Source organism: Copadichromis virginalis, linkage group LG17 (genome assembly GCF_057382275.1).
Source record: "Copadichromis virginalis isolate Kocher_CV1m ecotype Utaka linkage group LG17, C_Virginalis_male_GT1.1, whole genome shotgun sequence".
NCBI classification, from domain to species: domain Eukaryota; kingdom Metazoa; phylum Chordata; class Actinopteri; order Cichliformes; family Cichlidae; genus Copadichromis; species Copadichromis virginalis.
The window spans coordinates 9,040,421-9,060,789 of NC_140634.1; the positions used below are offsets into that span (position 1 = coordinate 9,040,421).

At 39.8% G+C, this 20,369-nt stretch overlaps 1 protein-coding gene across 2 annotated transcripts; it reads left to right on the forward strand.

Moving 5' to 3' along the window:
• The first annotated feature begins 95 nt into the window (after window positions 1-95).
• LOC146688960 (EEIG family member 2-like) lies at window positions 96-20,325 on the forward strand. 2 transcript variants are annotated; one of them, XM_085436528.1, is made up of 11 exons: window positions 96-404; window positions 5,661-5,781; window positions 7,182-7,211; window positions 7,647-7,763; window positions 8,110-8,156; window positions 8,762-8,856; window positions 12,595-12,696; window positions 13,633-13,861; window positions 15,254-15,390; window positions 15,953-16,022; window positions 17,680-20,325. In XM_085436528.1, exons 1-11 carry the CDS (start codon window positions 259-261, stop codon window positions 17,720-17,722), a joined length of 1,137 nt encoding a protein of 378 aa, XP_085292654.1. In that variant the 5' UTR covers window positions 96-258; the 3' UTR covers window positions 17,723-20,325. The 2 variants fall into 2 exon arrangements, with proteins under 2 accessions (XP_085292654.1, XP_085292655.1); XM_085436529.1 differs by having other exon boundaries at window positions 12,598-12,696.
• The last annotated feature ends 44 nt before the right edge of the window (window positions 20,326-20,369 follow it).

Consider the following 20,369-nt stretch of genomic DNA (forward strand, 5'->3'; position numbering starts at 1 on the left):
GCCAACATTCAAAGAAGACCTTTGAACTTTTTCACACCAATTCCATGCTGCACATGAAACGTGCGCTTTTATTTTGAAAGATCAAGATAGGATAGAGCTCTGCCCGTACTCTGAGCCGATGACGGACTTTTGTCACCAGTAGCTTCACCATCCTCCCACAAACACCAAGCTGGTTCTGTCTGTGCTTCACAACAATGGGGCAGTAATGTCAGCGACGGGCGACACCGGAGCATCTTTTCAAAGGCACTGAAGCGGTGTATGGATTTAATGATGATGAAAAAGAAGAAATTCAAGTTCAAGGTGGATTTTGACCTGGACGAGCTGTCGTCGGTCCCCTTTGTCAACGGTGTCCTCTTCTGTAAAGTCAGGCTGCTGGACGGCGGCTTCTCCGAGGAGTCTTCTCGGTGAGGGTGCTTGGCTTTGATTCAGCCACTCAAACGTTGACTGACGGCGTGCTGTTCAGTCCGCAGGGTGAACTAACTCGTGCCTTTAGGAAATGTTAACAGCTAACTAAGCTAATGGGCTACAAGAACATAGTTAACGTCCATTAGTTGTGTGCCAATAACGTTAATGGTGTAGGGCTAATTAGTTTCTTCTGGTCGGTGCTAGTTTGCAGCATCGCGTTGCTTAGTTTTAGTAGCTTTGGGTGTTTGGTGGTAACGTTCATTTAAACAAGTGTCCATTTGGAATTCCCTGGTTAAATTTTAGGCCCACTTCTTCGCTTAGTTGTGGAATTAAGTACTGAGGGCAGCTCACTCGTCACATAGCTGTCACAAAGCTGAATATTACTCCTTAAGCTTTTCGGTGCTGACTCAATGGTGTCAGTTCCATATTTTGCCATGATGTATTCACTGAAGTAGTGTGATGTGTTTCAGTGTGTTTAATCAACCTCCCGTTAATCAACATATGAACCCGAGTTCTAATGCAAGGACTGTGTATATTGTCATATCCCCATTTCGTCAGAAAATTGTTTCACTTCTTGTGTATAGTTGTATGTATAGCTGACCAGTCTTCACATACCAGGCCAGCAACTTAAATTTTAAGTGTGAAGTTTTCTTCCTAAAGTTTATAAGATCATGCCAATGTAGTAAACATCAGTGTTATCAAATTGAGACGAGCAAAGATAATCATCTCATCTGATTATCTTTATTTTCATTAACTCTCAGATTGAATAATTAGACGATTACTGGCTTATACACTATTACATTTCAGTTTTTGTATACTCAGACTGTTAAATGCCTTTCCTGCAATGCATACATACTAGAGCTGGGAGAAAAATTGATAGTGTTGCGGTGTTGTATGGATACAGGGGCATCAAATCTCGATATTTTATTATCTCTGGAAATACTCTGAACAAGAGGGCTCATCTTATGGACCGCCATCATGAGGTAATGTTATCCGAGCAAACTTACATTATATCCACTCAACCGAAAAACCATCCAACACTGGATACACTTAGCTTGGCAAGGCTGCTTGATGGTTGTATTGAATTTTTTGCAACTTGTGGTGACTAAATGGTTGTCCAGAGCACTCAGGACCACTTTTGATTGCAAGATGATTGCACAGGTCGCATGATAGGAATCAGCTTTTCTGCAAACAGTCGCAGCTTTGGTAATCTGTGAGCCACACTAGGGCTGCATGCTGAGCGCTGTCAATATGTTTGTTCAGTGTTCATGGAGAAGTCTAGAGAAGGTCACTGTGTCCTTTTGGGTTTAGAGACAGGATCTGATAGTGTGCCAAGAGAGAGGAACTGTGTTGCTGCATGAGGAAGTCAGGAGTGCCAGAGAGGTATGTGAGGGTGGTATAGGAAAGTGAGACAGTGGTGAAGCGTGCGTTAGGACTGACTGGTGGAAGTGGGATTAGATCAGACATCAGCTCTGAGTCTTCTCTTGTGTGCAGTGGTGATGGACAGGCTGACAGATGTGGTCAGGCAGGAGTCTCTGTGGAATATGTTGTTTGTAGATGACATTGTGATCTGCAGCGAGAGACCTGGAGAGGGGGAGGTATGCACTGGAGAGAAGAGCAATGAAAGTTATAAAGAAACGAGAGAATACATGTGTTACTGAGAGGAGACAGGTATGGCTGTGAACATGCAAGGAGAAGGGACGGTGAAGGTAGATGAGTTTAAATACCTGGGGTCAACCATCCAAAGCAACAGACACTGCACAAGAGAGGTGAAGAAGTGAGTGCAGGCAGGGTGAGGAAGAGTGTCAGGGTAATTTGTGACAGAGGGATAGTAACACGAGTGAAACAGAGATGGTAGTGAGACCTGCTATGATGGATGGTTTGGACACTGTGACACTAACAGAAAGACAAAAGGCTAAGTTGAAGATGTTAAGATTTTCAATTGGAGTGACCAGAATGGGCAAGATTAGAGTTGGGGTTAGATGGAGGCCAATGAGCCGCTCTGGTGACCCTGAAAGGGAAAGAAGTATCAATAAGAGCCTGAAATTTATATTTCACAGTTAGCTATGTCGCTGTTTGTTATTTCGCTGTCAGTAAGCAGTACCAGTTAACTTAAGTATGTGTTTGGATTTTAGTTATAAAAACACACAGAGCTGCCCAGTGTTGCTCAGATATATGTGAAGCTTCCCATAACATTAAGACAGTGATGGACAGCAGCGCTAAGGAGAAGAGACTCTGAGCCAAATGACTCATTTGCAGCTCTCGTGTCAATTCAGAGTAACAGGACAAGTTGTTCAAGTGATGGAGTAATTCCTTTACTTTCTACATTTTACAGCAGAGCTTCAGAATTGAAATATTAATTTTAAGCGTTATATTGTAGCATTGGGCTCAACGTAAGATGCACATTTTTCATTTTTTAAATGAAAAAAATCTAAGGCTCCTGCAACAAACTCATTTGCAGCATCACTCTAAAAACCAAACCACGGGAAAATCAATTGAAAATTCAGAGTTCTAAGTATGCACATTAAAAGGCCCACCTACTCCTGAGCGTGTGTTGGCCACATTGATACATCCTTTCCATAAACAGAATCGACATGTGCAGTATCTCTGTTTGTACATCTACAATTAACATCCAGGAAATGACAACCCAGCTGCACAGGGTTTGTGTCTTTTTCTTATTGGCTAATAGGTGGTCTTGTGACACATGAGCTTTGCAGCTTACCTCAGCCAGTTGTAGTGGTTTGTGTGGAAACACAATTTGCAAGCCAAAAAAGTCATTTAAAACTAACAAATAACGGAGGCTGAGAAAAAGCTGCTTGGACAGCTTAAAAGGGGTTGCTTAAATCTCAGACTTGAATAAACCTAAACATGCACATCTCTGAGAGAAATGTTTCATACTCAAACAGCACCCTGTGACAGCTCCGCTTGTCTAAAATAAATTCAGGTTGCCACATTTCGAACAGAAGAAAGAATGTAAAGGAGGAGTTACTCGACTTTTAGCTTATAAGGTGGCAGAGGTGTGACATATATAAACTGGTAAACTCTGCAAATTAAAAGTGTCAAAATATTTGACCACATACACATTAAAATAGTTGTTATAAGGAACCGCATCATGAAGTACCAGCTTTTGGCCATGACAAGAAGTGACCTTTTGCAGAGTTGTCCCCCTAAGTATGTTAACTGTGTCAACTTAAAGCTGTTCCTACAGCATGCCCATTAATGCCTTTCACTCATAAATTAGACGGGTCTTTAACACTGGATAAAAGCAGCAGCAGCACACATCGTTTTGTAGTTTTTGTAGGCTTTAGGGATTACATGGGCTTCACTCTGATTATATAACAGGCTTCTGTTAGCTAAAAAGGTCCAGTCTGTGCTTGACAGTGTGAATTAGGATGTTTTCAGATGTCATGTCAATGTCATCCTTTTATTATTTTTATGAAATCTGCGGTCTTTTCCACGTGTAAGTAACCACTTTAAGAAAAGAAGGAAAATAAAGATGAAGCCAAACAAAGTTCTGTCCCTAATTAATCCCTAATTGGCTCGACAGTGTTTTATACTCAACCCATTGCTGATTTAATAGGATTTTTCTTTCTTTCTTTCTTTTTTTAACATCAGTTTGGTTTATGTTAGACCGCCCCAAAAACTAGATTTCCTCTCAGACTCTTTTAATCTTCCAAACTGGAAGTGGAAGGGAAGTTTTCCTTTGGTGTAGCTTTTCATCTGATATGCACGGCCATTTCTGGAAAAAACAGTTTGTTCTATTTCTATAAAGATGCATCTTTGAAAACATGACAGTGAAAACATCCAGAGTGATCTAATCGAGGTCTGAAAGCTTTGCATCCAAACAGTTGAAAAGATTTGTATTTGTGGAAGCATTCCCGTGTGAAGTCTGCCTGCAGTCGCCTTTTAAAGAGCATGTGTTGTTTAACAAGAGACCCGAGCCGTGTAGAGGGATGACAGAGATGACCTCTGCTTGTGCTTAAAACCAGACTTAGTCATAACGCACGCTAATAGGATTTTGATGCGCGGAGAAGTGCAGTGAACCACAGCGCATAAACTCGAGTCAGAATTCCCGAAGCACACGGTGTGTCCAGCTGGCTGGGAGTTCCCTCTCGACTCGGGGAGTTCGCTGTCTGAGATTTATCAACCTCAGGATGGAGTCAGCGTTTGTGAAACATTAGTCATGCATCTGCTGCTTTTTATTTATAGTAATGCAGGGATACAGGGCAAAACGCAGCCCTGTATGTTCATTCGGTTTTGCCCATCTTAAAAAGGATCTGCACACCCTGCTAATTGTTGTAGTCTTAACGCTCCTTTCCGATTTCAGGCTTGTTACATCATTTTTATTTATACTGTATTAAAAAGTCTTTGTGTGTGTGTTGAAATCCAGCTGAAGCCAAACCAAATGAATGGTGTGTAAGCTACCAGATGGAAGCTGGTTAGGTGAGTGGGAGAGGAGAAGATGCCAGTGAAAGTGAGGCCATCTGCGGTATCGTAATTCTGCCCACGCTCAGTCTTTCTCTTTCACTTCGTCTCATCCTTTCACTGACAGCAGGCTGCACCTCACAGTCGTTTTAACCTCTAGACGGTGGAGGATTTGCCGCTCTCTTTTTACTTTCGTGCCAGTAAACACCACACCTGCTACCAAAGCCCCTGGATTTGTCAGTTAAATGAATCAATAGGAGAAATTAAGGCTGTAATTAAATAGCTTGCTTATTAGGTGCTGAGAATGAGCACATGGGCTCGTATTGGCAGCTTGAACGGATGCCCTTAAGCAGGGAAGAGATGCGGGAAATGTTAATCCAGCAGTCTTTCAGCTGAAGTCACTTCATTTGTTACGTAACAGAGATTGAAATTTATGAAATGAAGTTTCTGAGGGCGGGTTGCGTGGCTGTATACATGATTTGGGCTGGCTTTCACTTAAAATGTCGCGATACATTTGCGTGTTTGTTTTGGTAGCAAATCAAATAATTACAATAGATTAGAACTGATATGTTTGTTGGTTTGTTTGCTCTTTAGAATACAAATATTTATTTCCCAAATCCCTTCTGTATACAGCATACAATGCAAGTAGAGTCGAAAACAATAAAAAATACTCAAATGATTTTATCAATCATGCCAGTGTTTGCACCAGCCTCTACTCGTTTAAATCTAGAGGCCAAGTTGTGAATTAGCTTTTCAGGTTCCAGCATACGAATCAAACAAACATGTGACCTTACTGGGTGCTTAAAGCTGGTGTCTGTGTGTCCATACAGGGAACCTGTGCAGGCAAACTGTGTCCGATGGAAGAAACGGTTCTCTTTCCCGTGCAAGATGAGCGCCAACGCAGGCACAGGTGTTCTGGACCCCTGTGTGTGTCGTGTGTCTGTCAGAAAGGTAAAGTATTATGATTTAGCCTTTTTCCCACCACTCTCATCTCACCGCAACCGGTCACGGTAGATAGCTGCCCACCCTAAGCCTGGTCAGTCCTTCTGGACAAAGTTTCCCTGTCCTGAGTTGATGCCTCCTGACGTTGTGATAATGAACAGAGACTTAGCCATTACTTGAGTCATAGTGGAAATCAGGACATAAAAAACTGGATGTATAAATCACCTGTTATGTTTGAAAAAGCTGCTTCAGGAATTTGGTTTGGGTTTTTTTGGCTTTTCCTCCAAATAAGCTATTTTTCTGGCCCCACACAAGTTACACTGTCTACACTAAGTTTGTGCAACGTTACAAAGCACTACAGCTTCATTAACAACCCAATGTCTCTGGCTCTTTGGCTCAGAGTACTACACAAAAGTTGTGCAAACTCCTGTAACGGACACAGTAAGCCAAGGAAACTAATTTACTTTAGCTTTACTAGAGTAACTAGTACATGTACATATACTCCCTATCACACAGTGTACACTGTCAGTGATCTCTACTCTAGTTTGTTTATTATTATGTATACCTGCCCAAAGACTGCAGATAGAAATCGGCTAGTATCTAAATCTGGTCAAAATCCAATTTTTTTTTTTTTCTTATGAGATCAGTATTTTTGTGCATTGTCCCTGACAAATAAAGAATAAAACACAAAGTGTTTTCCCCAGTTCAGCTGGTGAATGGCTGTTTTCTTGCAGGACAATCACAATCTCCTAGATAACCATCTCCAATAGATCTAGTCTCTGGCTGTGAGCATGCATGTTTTCATGCTCACTATTGCACAAAGAGGAATTGTTGGCTTAGTTTCTATATTTGTAATATTTTGAGTTTACCATGTGACATTCCCTGAGGTGACATATGATCTCATGCAATATAAACTAAAATCCAATTAAACTGAATCTGAAAGCTATTTCTGATGTGTTTCTCCCTTTGTTTTAGGAGACTCACAATATTAAGTAGTCAGATAATCCCCATGTTTCCTACATGGGTGCTTCCTTTTTACCAATGTAATTGTTTTTCTTTTCATGTTGTTGAAAATTTCCCATCACAGCTATTTGGATGCAACTTTGAAAGTTTTCTGGTGATAAGAACATTGTGTTTAACAACTGTAAAGTTTTACCTTACCTTACCTTTATCCCCTCAACCTTTTACTTTAGCTTTTAATTATTATACCTTTTTTAAATTACAGTATCAGGAATGTAGAGAATAAACTGATGTTTTTAATTTAGTGTTTCCCCCACAAAAAAATTCAAGGATCAGTTCAATATAAAACATTAGCATGACAGCTGGAGACAACTTATGGAACCTTTTTTTTTAACAGTATCAAGTCATTTTATTAATGTTATGTTTTTGTTTTTGCTTGTCTTATGCAGGAGCTGAAGGGTGGAAAGGCATACGCAAAGGTAACTCATTACAGGTTTACAATGCGCTACCCCTGTCCTCTGAGCCGAACCTCCAGGTCACCCAGATTTTACAGTAATCAGCCATATTGAAGTAGCTAGCCTTGTGAGCATGTAGCAAACAGATGGCCTTCACTGCCTGCAGGTTGGCTCATTATGTTATGCCTTTTCTGTTTAGTTGAAAGTAATTATTTAATGAGCAAACTAAACCCTATTATTATACATACTTAAGTAGGTATCCCTTTCCTAGCTTATCATTTGAAGAAAAAGTGAACTGTAAGATTTGCTGATATTGTTTTATTCAAGTTTGTCTCCTGTCCTTCTTGATGTCATTTTCCACCCAGAGTTTGTCATATTGCTGACTGGGAAAAAGAGCCGTCTCCTCAGGGGGCAAATAACAAAACACAAACCCTGTGTCATTCTTTCTTTCTCCTTCAGCTTGGTTTTGCAGATCTGAATTTAGCAGAGTTTGCCGGCTCAGGGAATACAACCCGCAGATGTCTGCTGGAAGGCTACGATACCAAAAATACTCGTCAGGATAACTCCATTCTCAAGGTAACAGTCTGATGTGACTTCAGTGACACAAGTGCGGTGTTTTTCCTAAACTCAGAGAATCACACTGGAAAGGTTTTTGCATAAATGTTGCTAGCAAAGATGAGTCGTTCAGTGGAGCCAGAAATAATCCATGGCCATAGATGAGAGGTGTCACCTGTGGGAAATAAAAAGGATCGTGCAGATTCGTGCAGGCCCACAGTCGTTATTTGCTGTTTTTCATGACCCCTCAATCAGTGAGCACATTTTTGCTGACTCCAAAGCTAAAGTGGGCAACTTTTCTGAAGTTGGCCAAGTTGAATGGAAGTAAAACCCAAGCTAACTTTTTTTTTTTTCTTTCTCTCCACAGGTTATCATCAGTACACAGCTCATGTCGGGGGATCCCTGTTTTAAAACGTGAGTTAAGGCAATTTTTTGTACGTCTCTGCAGAGTCTGTGAGCAGAGATTGTTGACTGAAAAATGTTTAAACTGGAAAGTCATTTAAATCCAATCGTTTTCAGACTAAAACACTAATCATGCTCTTTTGTGAGCTGTGCTTATCTGGATTTGTGGATAATACAGCTAGGATAACAAAACCGACCCAATGACCTTTCCTGCACCGTAACTTAAAACCTCTTTGTTCTCTCAAAACGGCTACATTTGATGCACCGGCGCTGTTGCTTGTGCTCTGTCTTTACAGGTATTATTATTTCCTCAGTTATTCAGTTTCATATGACTAAATTAAATTATTACCACAGCTCTAGCTGTGTGCGTACTACTTACAGGTTTAAACATTGAGACTTAAAGGTTTCTCTGGATACAGGATTTTGCTACTCTGAAGTGACTGTGAGCTTAAGCTGTCATTATTTAAAGCATTGAGTAATAGCTTGTACATAATGTGTTATATTGTATTTTCTAATCCTTTAGCAGTTTTGTCTTTTTGTCTTTGCTTAGGGTTTAGTTGATGCATTTAAGTATTGGAGTAGAACATAAAGGCCAGTTGTTTTGCCTCTGTCATCAGGCCTCCCTGCACAGCAACAATGATCGCGATCCAGGGTGATACAGAGAGCCTCCTGGAAGAGAGGAAGGGAGGGGATTCACAGAAAGGCTGTTCCGGTGAGGCCGACGCTACATTACACTCCTATTCTCTGCTTCATCTTCTCATTGGCTTTGCCAAACATTTGCCGGCACCTGACAGATCGTACTTCATCACAAGCTGAGAATTTCTTCTTTCAGAGTTTAGCTCCACTTCTATGTTTCAGTTGTTATTATTATCTAAGATCGTGCAGCCACTCCTGTCTGCTCTGTCAGCAGGGATTTAAGTTCTCAGTTAGTACAACCGATTTCCATCAGTTGGAGTCGTGAACGATCACTCGTGAGATTAGCACTGATCTGGAGGAGGAAAAGTTGACTGACAAAAATGAGCATTGACAACCTGGTTTTCTCAGCAAAAACAAAACTAAGAATGAATGTATGAATAAGTAAATGTAATATTTAATCAACTAAAGTAAACAACTAATACAAATAAAAGAAGAGTATTAGAGATGGACAAATGAAAGTGTTTTAAAGCAAAGTGATGAAATTTTTATTCTGTAAAGGTTTTCCTCCACTGCTCAGAATTTATTTTCTTCAGCAGATTGATCTGCTTGGCTTGATGTACCAACATTAAAGGCTCCTTTTATTTGATTTTCACCCATTCTGGGTTCAAACTGATCAAAACGTAATACAGTGCGCTACAAATAATAGTCTCCATGCCAGCAGAAGCAAACGTTTCTAAAGATATTGAATCACTTTCAGGATAAATAATTTTGCTTCATTTTGATGTATTCCTGGGAAATTGTGTCAAATTAAAATATTAATGTTTTTCAGTCATTTAGTATCGTCTCTCGAGCTGAACCCAGACAGGAAACATGATCATGAAGGAATGAATAGGTGACAAATTCATGTTCTGAATGAGTCGCTGCTTTATAGTTGAGAAAACAGGAAGCTATGCAAATGATAAAACCAGGTCAGGAGTAGAGACAGAGCAGCTCTGTTTGATCTAATAAAATTTGGAAATGAAAATGTCAAACAGAGTTACTGTAGAGAGCCCATCTGTGTTACCACAGAGCAGAACAACCTGCAGACCCAGCTTTCTTACATAAACCACCATAGAATGACACCTGTAACAAAAGTAACACACAAACCTTTACTAGCTTTGACCTGTGAGTTACCTGTGATCTAGTGAAGTGTTTGATAACTTAATTCACTTTAATATGCTTTTGTCTGGCTCTTTGTCTTTTAATGCTGCTGTCACACCAACGAAAACAGTAACACAAGCAAAATGATTGTGACTGTCTGCAATATACTTGCAATCGTGTTGCCTTTAGAATAGCTGCTGTGAAGATGAGGGTTGGGTCACTTACCAGTTTTTGCAACTTTGGTACATCAATCTGCAATCAGTCTGCTATAAGTTTGCAATAGAATCGGGTCAAGTTGTCAATTATGTGGAACCTGTTTGTGATAATATAGCAAATAACTGTGATAATATCGTGTCATATTACAAATCTGTTGCTGTCTACATGCACAGTCCAGCCAGAACCTCATAGGTCTAAAACAGAAATTCCTTCACAACTGCTGACTTTGCTGCAGGACAGCAATTAGCCTGCAGAATCACATTTGTTTTATAGAAAACAACCAGTTGACGGTACAGACGAGTTGCTCTGATCAGTGCAGACAGACTCGGATTGATTGCAACGTGTTGGAAATCTGTCTGCATTTATAAATGAGACTATGATTATTTGCAAACATTTGACAGGCTGTCTGAGCATTATTGCAGTCATTTCAAGTCAAACTATAGTTGTTGGAGACAAGTCGGCTCCCACCAAATGACCTAGTTGAAAATGGATGCCCTGACCGCTTGCAATCAGTTGTCAAAAAGTAAAAGAATCCAGTGCAGTCACAAGGCAACGGTGGATTCTAGTCACAAGAAGGTTGCTGTCCTATTTTTAGTCTTTTTATTTATCTATTTAAAATATAACCTTTTATTTATGAGGAAGTCTCTTGAGATTAGTCTTTTTCTCAGCGCTAGTGTGACACAGCCTGAAGTGCAAAATAACATTATTTCTATTGAGATTTCTTATCTTTCAACTAACATTAATCTACATTTGAATGCTACAGATTTTATTTTTTTAAACAGAGACCTTCATCTGTGATGAGTTTTCATCCCTTGTAGATGGTGAATGTGACCGGGCCTTTTGGAGGGGGCTGTAATTGATGTGTCAAGTTCCTGCTAATCTGGTTTAGATTTATACAGGAAGATCATGGAGAGCTTCCAGGAGCTTCCCAGCATTGTAGCTTGTAAGATAAAGGCAGAAGCTAAAATTTATTTCAGTTAGGGGCAATCTGTAGCCCACGCTGTACTGTTCTGTGTAGCTGACAAAGCTAAAAGATAATAAAAACAAAGTGTTCATGAGTAGGTCATCATAATCTTAACAGTTATGTTTTTAGCTGTCATTAGTGTCACGCGTCGCTGCTGATATTCATTTGTCAAACTGTCCTGTCTGATTTTTCCTGTATTATAGACGCCATAACTCCTACTGTACTTTGCTCCCATCCCCTACTACAAAAACCATTTCTCTTGAAGATTTCTCTTTCAGCGCCTTCTTCACTCTCTTATTCAGTATGTGTGTTCATGTGTGAACGCATTGCTGTGTTTAATGCTTGTTCTTCCTGGAAGCTTCAGAGAGTAGCAGAGCTCTTTCATGTATAATTTAAACTAGCTTTCTTTTAGATGAACCCCAATCTGCTCTAACCCAGGGGGCTTTTACATGCTTAAAAATAGGACTTTTGTGCTAGTCTTTCTGGTACGGGTTGTGTGTTTGCATGTGCAATGCACTTGATGTCATTCCCAACTTGCCTTAGCGGTGCATCCCCATGTTTCGTATATGTGCAAGATGCGCGAGTTCAAGTCCTGTATGAGAGTCTTTGATCATGTTTTGTTGGTGGATATTTGTCCAGCAGAGATAATCTACACAAACCTGTTGTTGTGTCATTTAAAAAAATTTAGGAGAGGTGTAAGAAGTCTGTATGTTTTAGACAAGCTGCTGTTTCTGGCTGTGATCACTGTGGATTGGTGCAGTGCAGAAGGGAATTCTTTCTCTAAATTAGAGGAATGCCTGGAGTTAAAAGAAAAGAAGAAGAAGAAAGAAAAACTTGCTGTGAGGTCATTGTGACCACCTCCCCTCATGTGTCTCTGGTTGTTATCCCCCTCTATGTAGTCTATTTTCTGCTGTGTTGCTGAGGCTGCTGAGACCTTCCCACAGACATTTGAACTCTGAAATGTTATTGCTTTTTGGCAGCTCCCACTTTTTGCCCATTTGACATTAAAACTGTGGCACGTGTTTTTCTTTCTTTTTTTTCTTTAAAGGCTTAAATTGAAAGAATTGTTATCCAAGCTGTCAACTAGCATCCAGCTTTGCCCTTCTGATGATATATTTTCCGAGATTTTATGCATTGCAGACCATCTTTTTGGTCGCAGAACTAACTTGAGCTCTTTTCAGATGGAAATATGTTTGTTTTCGTCTGAGCAGAAGTGACTCTGTCCCTGCACATGCCAACTGTGGCCACTGGCTCATTAACTCAGAGATAGTGAATTATTTCACTCTAGATACGCATGAATATCTTTCCAGCTTCCACTACCTACTTCCACTTTGAATACTATACATAAATGTTAGTCCACAGCATGGGCTTATCTGAAGGCAGTTTCTTTATTTTATTATTTTTTACAGGATGCTTCATAGAAGCTGTACGTGCATGTTTTTCACTCAAATCCACATCCAACATCTGGGTCTGTACTTTTTTTTTTTAATCCAGCAGAGAATCGGGAAGGGAAGTGCCCTGTTGTGTCAGATGACCCTGGTGGCTGCTGCCACTCCCGAACTTCCAGCTACGCCAGCCAACAGTCAAAACTCTCAGGTAAGGGTATAAAATGTAAACCGTTTTTTCTTTTGTTTTTGTTTTTGTCGTTATCATCTACTGTTGTTCATACTTTGCTTTAGAGATAGTCTATGTATGTATCCAAGCTAGCAGCGAGTAGTAGAAATAAAACATAATGCTAATTTTTTTTGTTCGCCTGCAATCAATTGTACTTTAAATAATAGGAGTGCAAGGTCAAAATGAGAAAACAAGGCCTTTGGATTGAGGAGGAGGGAAAGAATAAAATCATATTCCATTGACACTCCAGCAGCGCAGTTCAGAGCCAGGGCTCGAGTTTCCATTGCAGGCAGATCGGATAACAGTAATAAAAGATCAGAGGAAGTGAAGAGATGCACTGAGCTCAGCTCTAATGACCCGCTCATATAGAATTTAAAAATATATTTCCTTCCATGTGAAATGGTTGATAGATTTATTCAAACCTCTCATTAGTGTGTGGGAAGTGACCTGATGCCCGAGATCGCTTCTTGCTTTAGCTGGCTTCCCGCAGACATGAACAGCATGAGTGTGGGTGTCACGTGAACGGCTAAATCATTTAGTACAGAGCAAGTTACAAATCTGCTGCACAGTGCATTCAAAAGAACAAAAACTCTGTATGCACTTGATATGGATTGATTCATTTATGAGCTCAAATAAGTCATTTGTCTCCAGTTAGTAATGAAAATATTGGACTTGTGTGGGTACGTATCAATTGCTCTTTATTAGTGTTGCAATGCAGATTTAACCCATGTGCTATATTAGGAATATATATCTGCAGCAGGTCTTTGAAGTGCTACAAAACACTGGTGCAGGATTTGTATCCATATGATGCATTTAAGGGGAATTGTAAACAGAAAATTGTACCTGTTACAATCTCTGAGCTTATCAAGTAAAATACTGGTGCTGTATGTTAATACAGTCACTGCCCATGTCTCTCAGGCTATAGCACCGGTCACTCCCGCTCCTCCAGCATGTCAGAGTTCAGCCACCGGAGAAATCATTCAGTAGGCAGCGCTTCAACAGGTATTGGTAGCATCCCGGAGCCCAGTGAAGACAGAGAATCCAGAACCTGTCCAGCTTTGCCTGAGCACCCAACCTCCTCAGCAGCTTCCGGCAATGCTCCGGGCACACCAGTGCGGAGTGCATCCTCCTGTGAACGGCTCAACAGGTAAACCGGTTAAAGCTGCAGACTGAAATTATTTATTTATGCAGTGTGTACTAAAAGTATACACAAATGTTTCTTTATCATATTTGATGAGAGAATCCAGTTAGCATGCCAAACGTGGTAGGCTTTTATGGTAGGAGTTATACTTAATACCCCTGAGACCAGTGTCATGTTTCAGGAAGCAGCTGTTAGAGTAGAAGAGCTTTGGAGGAAGTGTATTTGTGGTTTCATTATGTGAGCTTTTATTCTTTGAAAGACTCTCATTGTGTTTATGGGATCTAAAAATGTCCAACCATGAGCAGAGGAGTATTCCTGCGGGCTAGTTTTACATGCAGCTTAGGATGCGTTTTGTAGGAATAGTTAAGCATTTATGGGAATTTACTTATCAGTTTTCTTGCAGAGACTTGATAAGGAGAATATCATATCTGCACCTCTAAATAAACTACCATTCTGCCCTGTTGCTAAGATACCTCACTGTGACAAGAAAAAGACAGGAAGTATTGTCATGCTTCTGTCCTCTGCAAAATGGCACGTTTAGTCTTTTTTTTTTTTTTTTTTTTTTTTTACAAGGATGAAATGAATAATAATTCATGTGTGAATTGTTGTTAACAAAGGGTGCCCCAAGTACATGTGGTGACAGGATAGCTTTTTCCTGTTATGTTGTTGCTAACCTAACCACATATTTACTTTTCTGACATGCAGCTGTAAGTAAATTTATCAAACTCAGGAAGCAGGAAATGATTGAGCTTCCTACACTTACGAATCGAGTGATTAAAAACTCAAACCTTTTGCCAGAAAACAGTCAATACAGATAAGATGTCCACAAAATTACAATGCATACGTGACTACCATGCTAACCTTGATAATAATCTTAATAAGCAGTGTTCACCTAGTTGATCACAGATGTTTTCAGTATTAACCACATTGCCAGCAAGTTACATTAACAGATGAGCAGAGAGGGGTAGTCAGAAGGCACACTGCACTAGCAGCAGCAGTTCTAGTGCTCTTCACTATACGTTCAGATACAGTCATGACCTTTTAGATCAGTTGAGTTCTAAATAATTTGCCTCGTCACTGTATTTACAAGTAATATTTTAAAACCTTTTATTATAATGCATAAAAAAATGTACTTCACTTTACATTTATGGTGATTAAAACACACGCCACTAGTGTTGAAAACTGGATGAATTACAATGGACGTAATGTAAGTGATTGAAACAGTAGTTGAAACACTGTATAGTTTTGACTGGGTAAGCAGAAGTAAGCAGGTTGATCACTCCACTTCATTAGCACAAAATGAAATGTGAAGTACAGGAAGCAAAGCTTCAGTTTGACTCTGCAGTAAAAGCAGCTGTCCTCAAACACTCCAGACGCTCTTGTGTATTCTCCCCTCAGACACCCAGTGAAACAGGACTCCATGGAGTCTCAGCTGAAGAGAATGGACGACACTCGGGTGGATGCTGACGATGTTGTGGAAAAGATTCTCCAGAGTCAGGACTTTACACCCGGCCTACTGGACTCAAGTGCTGAGGGTATGACATGTCCACTTTTTTGTTTTTTGTTTGCAGTTGTTGTTTTTCTTTTCTTATCCTTACACTAAAATGACATAAACACGAGCTATGGGACCTTTCCTTTTAAACTGGTCTCTTAGATAAAGAATAAATTGTCAGTTTCAAAACTTGCATCTCTGTGAAATATATAAATGAAGAAAATCTTCACAGGCAGAAGCAAGTAGTATCTGATGGATCTACAGAGATTTCAGCTTAATGAATAACTAAAATAGATGAATCAATACAAAACAAAACAATGGGATTCATCCCAATTCTAGGTTACTACTGCATGTGTTTAATGCACGGCACATTTGCATATTCATTTCCCATGAGTCAGTGTGTGTGTGTGTGTGTGTACTTTAAGGAGTGAGGCATTGTTTTCCCTTCCAAGGTCTCATCCAGCTCAAAGCTACAAATGGAAAGCTGCTGTCAATAGATGATTATTTTTAGGTTGCCTAGCAACTGGCTGCTCGTCATGACAAGAATTATACAGGAGGATGTGGGTTCTCCGTGTACTGACCAAATGTTATGAACACCGTTTCAGAGGAAGGCCTGCGGCTGTTTGTTGGACCCGGGGGAAGTACAGCGCTTGGAAGTCATCACCTTCCCACCAGGTGAGCATCACAATTACCTGAAGAAAGCAAGCAAACTAGTGTAGGGATTTCTGAGGGTATGATTCCAGAGAGACGAGTGTACAAACGCGTTCCAAATTATTATGCAAATAAGATTTTAGTGTCGTAAACATTCAATCTTTTGTTTTCAGTTAAACTCATGGATGGTATTGTGTCTCTGGGCTCTTTGGATCACTGATATCAATCTCAGACAGCTGTCATAATTAGTTTGCCAGGTGAGCCCAATAAAATGAAAACTACTTAAGATGTTCCACATCATTGGGCATGCCACAGGTTTCAAGCAATATGGGAAAGTAAAAGGATCTCTGCTGCAGAAATGTGTTGGTGCAATACCTTACACAAGGTCTGAGAACATTAGATGTAATATGAAAACTTAAGCGTAACCATTGTACTGTGAAGAAACTTGTGGCTGAGTCAGAGCACAGATGGGTTCGTGCAGACTAAGGCATAGAGATGAAGGTTTCTGCCAGACAAATTCATCAGATTCACAGAACAGCTGCTAAAATGCCATTACAAAGCAGCAAGCAGGTATTTGAAGCTGCTGGTAGTACCGAAAACCTCCAGAGGCTTGCAGTTATGCATAAACCTACCATTTTGGCCACCACCTAACCAATACTCACAAGCAGGAATGGCTACAGTAGGCCCAGAAATACATCAAGAGTAATTTTCAAGCAGTCTTACTGAGGGGTGCAGTCCCACTCTCTGGCATTGGCAGCTATGGGAATAAAAGAAGAGAAACACATGGTGTGTGGCCCGCATCCTCCCCTGACATCAACCCTGTGGAGAACCTTTGGAACATCCTCAGGCAAAAGATCTGAGGGTCATGAGGCAGTTCACATCAAAACAGCAGCTGTGGGAGGTTATTCTGACATCTTACAAAGAAATACAGGCAGAAACTCTCCAAAAACCTGGAAGTTCAATGGATGCAAGAATGTGAAACTTATATCAAAGAAGGGTTCCTGAGTTAACATGGAGTTTGGCCTGTTATGGTTTCAGTAAATATGACCTTATGCTGCAAATTTATCAATTTTCAGTTGTTTATAACCAATAAAATGTTTTGAAACTGTTGTGCATAATAATTTGGATCAGTGCATTTTGAGGGGTTTGTTTGTTTGTTTGTTTGTTTTAAATTTGCAAAACCACAGCTGTCACTGGGAGGTTTGTTCAATAAAATCTGAATTGTGCTCTGACGGTTGACTTGAAAAGTACACTGACTGTCATTGAATCGACTATAAAGGAAAGCGACAAATATCATTTGCATAATAATTTGGAATGCAGTGTAGTGACTTCACAGCAGCGCAGTTGTCTCAATATTAATGCAGACAAAAAGCTGATAGTGGTTCTTCCTAAAGTTTACAGGTTTGGTGCAGAGCAAAGGAAAGTTCTGATGACCAAAGACTTTGCAATGAAGCACTACCTGAGAGATAGAGGGGGACTGTTTTGTTTTCAATCAAACTCAATGTAACAAAACTTCTAACATCTGTTTACCAGACCAGCCTTGGAGCTCAGATGATATTTTGTACCTCCCACCCCATCTTGGTTTTATATAACACGATTTCAGTTTGGTACCTTTTGTGATAACTAATGAAGATTTAAACAAGTGTGTGATTGCCAATTCTGCCTCCTCATGTCCTCTTAGGGTTGGTGGTGGAGCGTACGAGCAGGTGGTGATTAAGCGTTAGACGTGCAGCATCTCTGATTACACCTGAAACAACTGGAAATGAGACCGTTTCCATTTCAACCTTCATTCCTACTCGATCAGCATGTGTCTAAGCTGATCACTCAGTGATCCGTCGACATTACACCAGTACCCTTCCTGTGTTTATATTGGTTAAGATATCATTAGGAGAAAGAAGTGGACGGGTTTTATCTTAAAGAATCAATGAAAGGAGGAAACACAGTGACCAATTGTTCTAAAACACTTGTGCATCTAAATTCTGGCTCCCTGCTATCCAAACTCCAAACATCCAAAGTAAAACCAACTGAAACTTTTATGAAGTGAAAAATCTACCTTTCCTCTCCAGACGGCACAAGGATGGGAAGATCAGAACGGACTGAAAACACATCACATCCTATCAGGACATTCCTTTGGTGTTTGTTTTGGACTTCCTTTATCAAATAGGATTTAATCTCTGCTGATAAGCTGCTCAAAAAGTAGTCGTTGGCACTCCGGTGAGAATATTTTGCTATGAAAAATTTAGCTATTTGATGTGTGAATGTGTGTGAGTGTATGTGGTTATTCCTTTGTTGTGCTGGTACACCGGCCACTTTTATTAGCAGCAACAGTAACGCTGTTATCTCAGTGAAGGGACACATAATCTCTTGTGAGGAATGCCACATTGGTACCCACACAGAGAAAAGAGGACAATTTCCCCAAATGTAATCACAGAGGCCCCCGTTGTCTAAATGCAGAGCTGTCAAAAATATTTAGTCAGTGGTGACTTGGCTATTTAATATTTGTTTTTCTATATAAACACTGTAGAAAATTAAGACTGTGCTTTTTAACAGCTTTAACCATGTTACAATTAGGAGATGGAAACTAAACCAAAAATCACAGCATCATCAATACTGCAGCTCAATAGAAGCTGAAGCAAAAGAGCATCAAGAAAACCCCTGAAGTGAAGCTGAAACTAAATTAAAATCGGATCATTTCCCTAATTGGCAACCTCATTCTCTAGTTTCTTCCTCTGTATAACAAAATAAGACTAAATAGTTCTACAAGCAACAGTCGCAAACTAAATTTCACAGAGTTGTTTTTGTTAAGTGTCTCCACACAAAAATAAAATGAGTCATATCTTCAATATCGTCAAAAAAATATCAAACTTATCTGTTTTTCTGGATCCAGGTGAATTAATCATAACAGTGTGGCAGAAGTATGTAGTCCCAGACTGCCCTCTTTTATCTTGTTACTGCTCTTTGCATTTACATGGCAGTGAATGCAAAAAATAACAGTGGCCTCTGATGAATACTGACATGGAAGGGTATATATATATATTAAAATATTCACTGTTGCAGATGTATATCTATTTGTAGCTATATCACTATGAACTGTCTGGTGGATCAGGATGCTTGCACAAGAAAGATCCTCTGACACATTAACTGTTTGACTGGTGCAGCTGTTGTACACTATGGTTTTTTTCTTTAGTTTTAAAATATAGGACAGAAAAGGATTAGTTAAGTAATTCACTGCCATGAAGGAAATCCTCAATAGCACCTGTACTTCAAAGAAAAGACCCAGAGTATTACAGTAATTGGGTGTAACGTGTATATCTGCTAGCTTCATATCAGGAGACAGGCTTGAGCACTCAGATGCACCAGAGTTTTAAAATCCTTAGTGCCATGCATGTAGACTTTCCATCTCTAGCCTCTTAGGAGAGTGAGTGCACAGTTTAGTTGAACAAGTTAGCCAAAGTACACAACCGTTATTACCTGGGAGCCTGTAGGTCTATGCACATTGAGAGCATTAGACACAACAGACTGTACAGCATCTAATCTTGTCTCCTGTCGTAAGCCATAGTAGAAGTAGGATCAGTGCCTCTTCTAGATTAACTCTTATACATCTTGTATCAATATCTGCACAAAGTGTCATCAGTGTATGGTGTTTTAACTATACGTCAGTGTTCTGTCTTTACGTTCCCGTGCTCTGCATGACTATGCTGTCGTTTTTAGCTGTGACAAGCTTTGCAGAGCCTGACACATTGTAATGTTTTCTCCTCACTTGAGCTGTACCATCTTCTAATCCATTTCCACGCTGAAGGAGGGATGTTGCTTTCCATTTACTACGGACTTAATTTCATTTGTTTGAAGAAGAGATGTCTGCATAAGCATCAGTGTATATGATATAAATGTAAATCAGTGTTATTTTGGTTTGATGTTGATCACATGTAATGAACGCAGCTGTTTTTGAATCTTTCATTGCTGATATTGTGCCATATTTTTGTTAAGATTTTTGTTTCTAAAAGTCTTTCACTACATATGACTGTTATGTGTATGATTTATGGTGACCGGTTGTTTTGTTTTGTAAAGTAAAAATCCCTTGTTTTACCTGTGTAAAACAGGTATGTTCATCTCGGTACCTAACATGTTGTTACAAACATGGTTGCTTCTTCTCTTCTGTGAAGCTGTTGTCTACAAAACTAAGGTGTATTCTTCTGTATAGTGATGTTCCGACACTGTCCAGTGTGTTCCCTGTTAAAGACTTGTTCTTTTGACCAACATTTGCTTCTTTAACAAGTGTACTGGATGCTTAAAATGTCTACAGTAGAATAAAATGATTTAATGTTCACTAGCCTGTGCTTTTGTCCTTTTGATGTGTGTAGACGGTGCAGT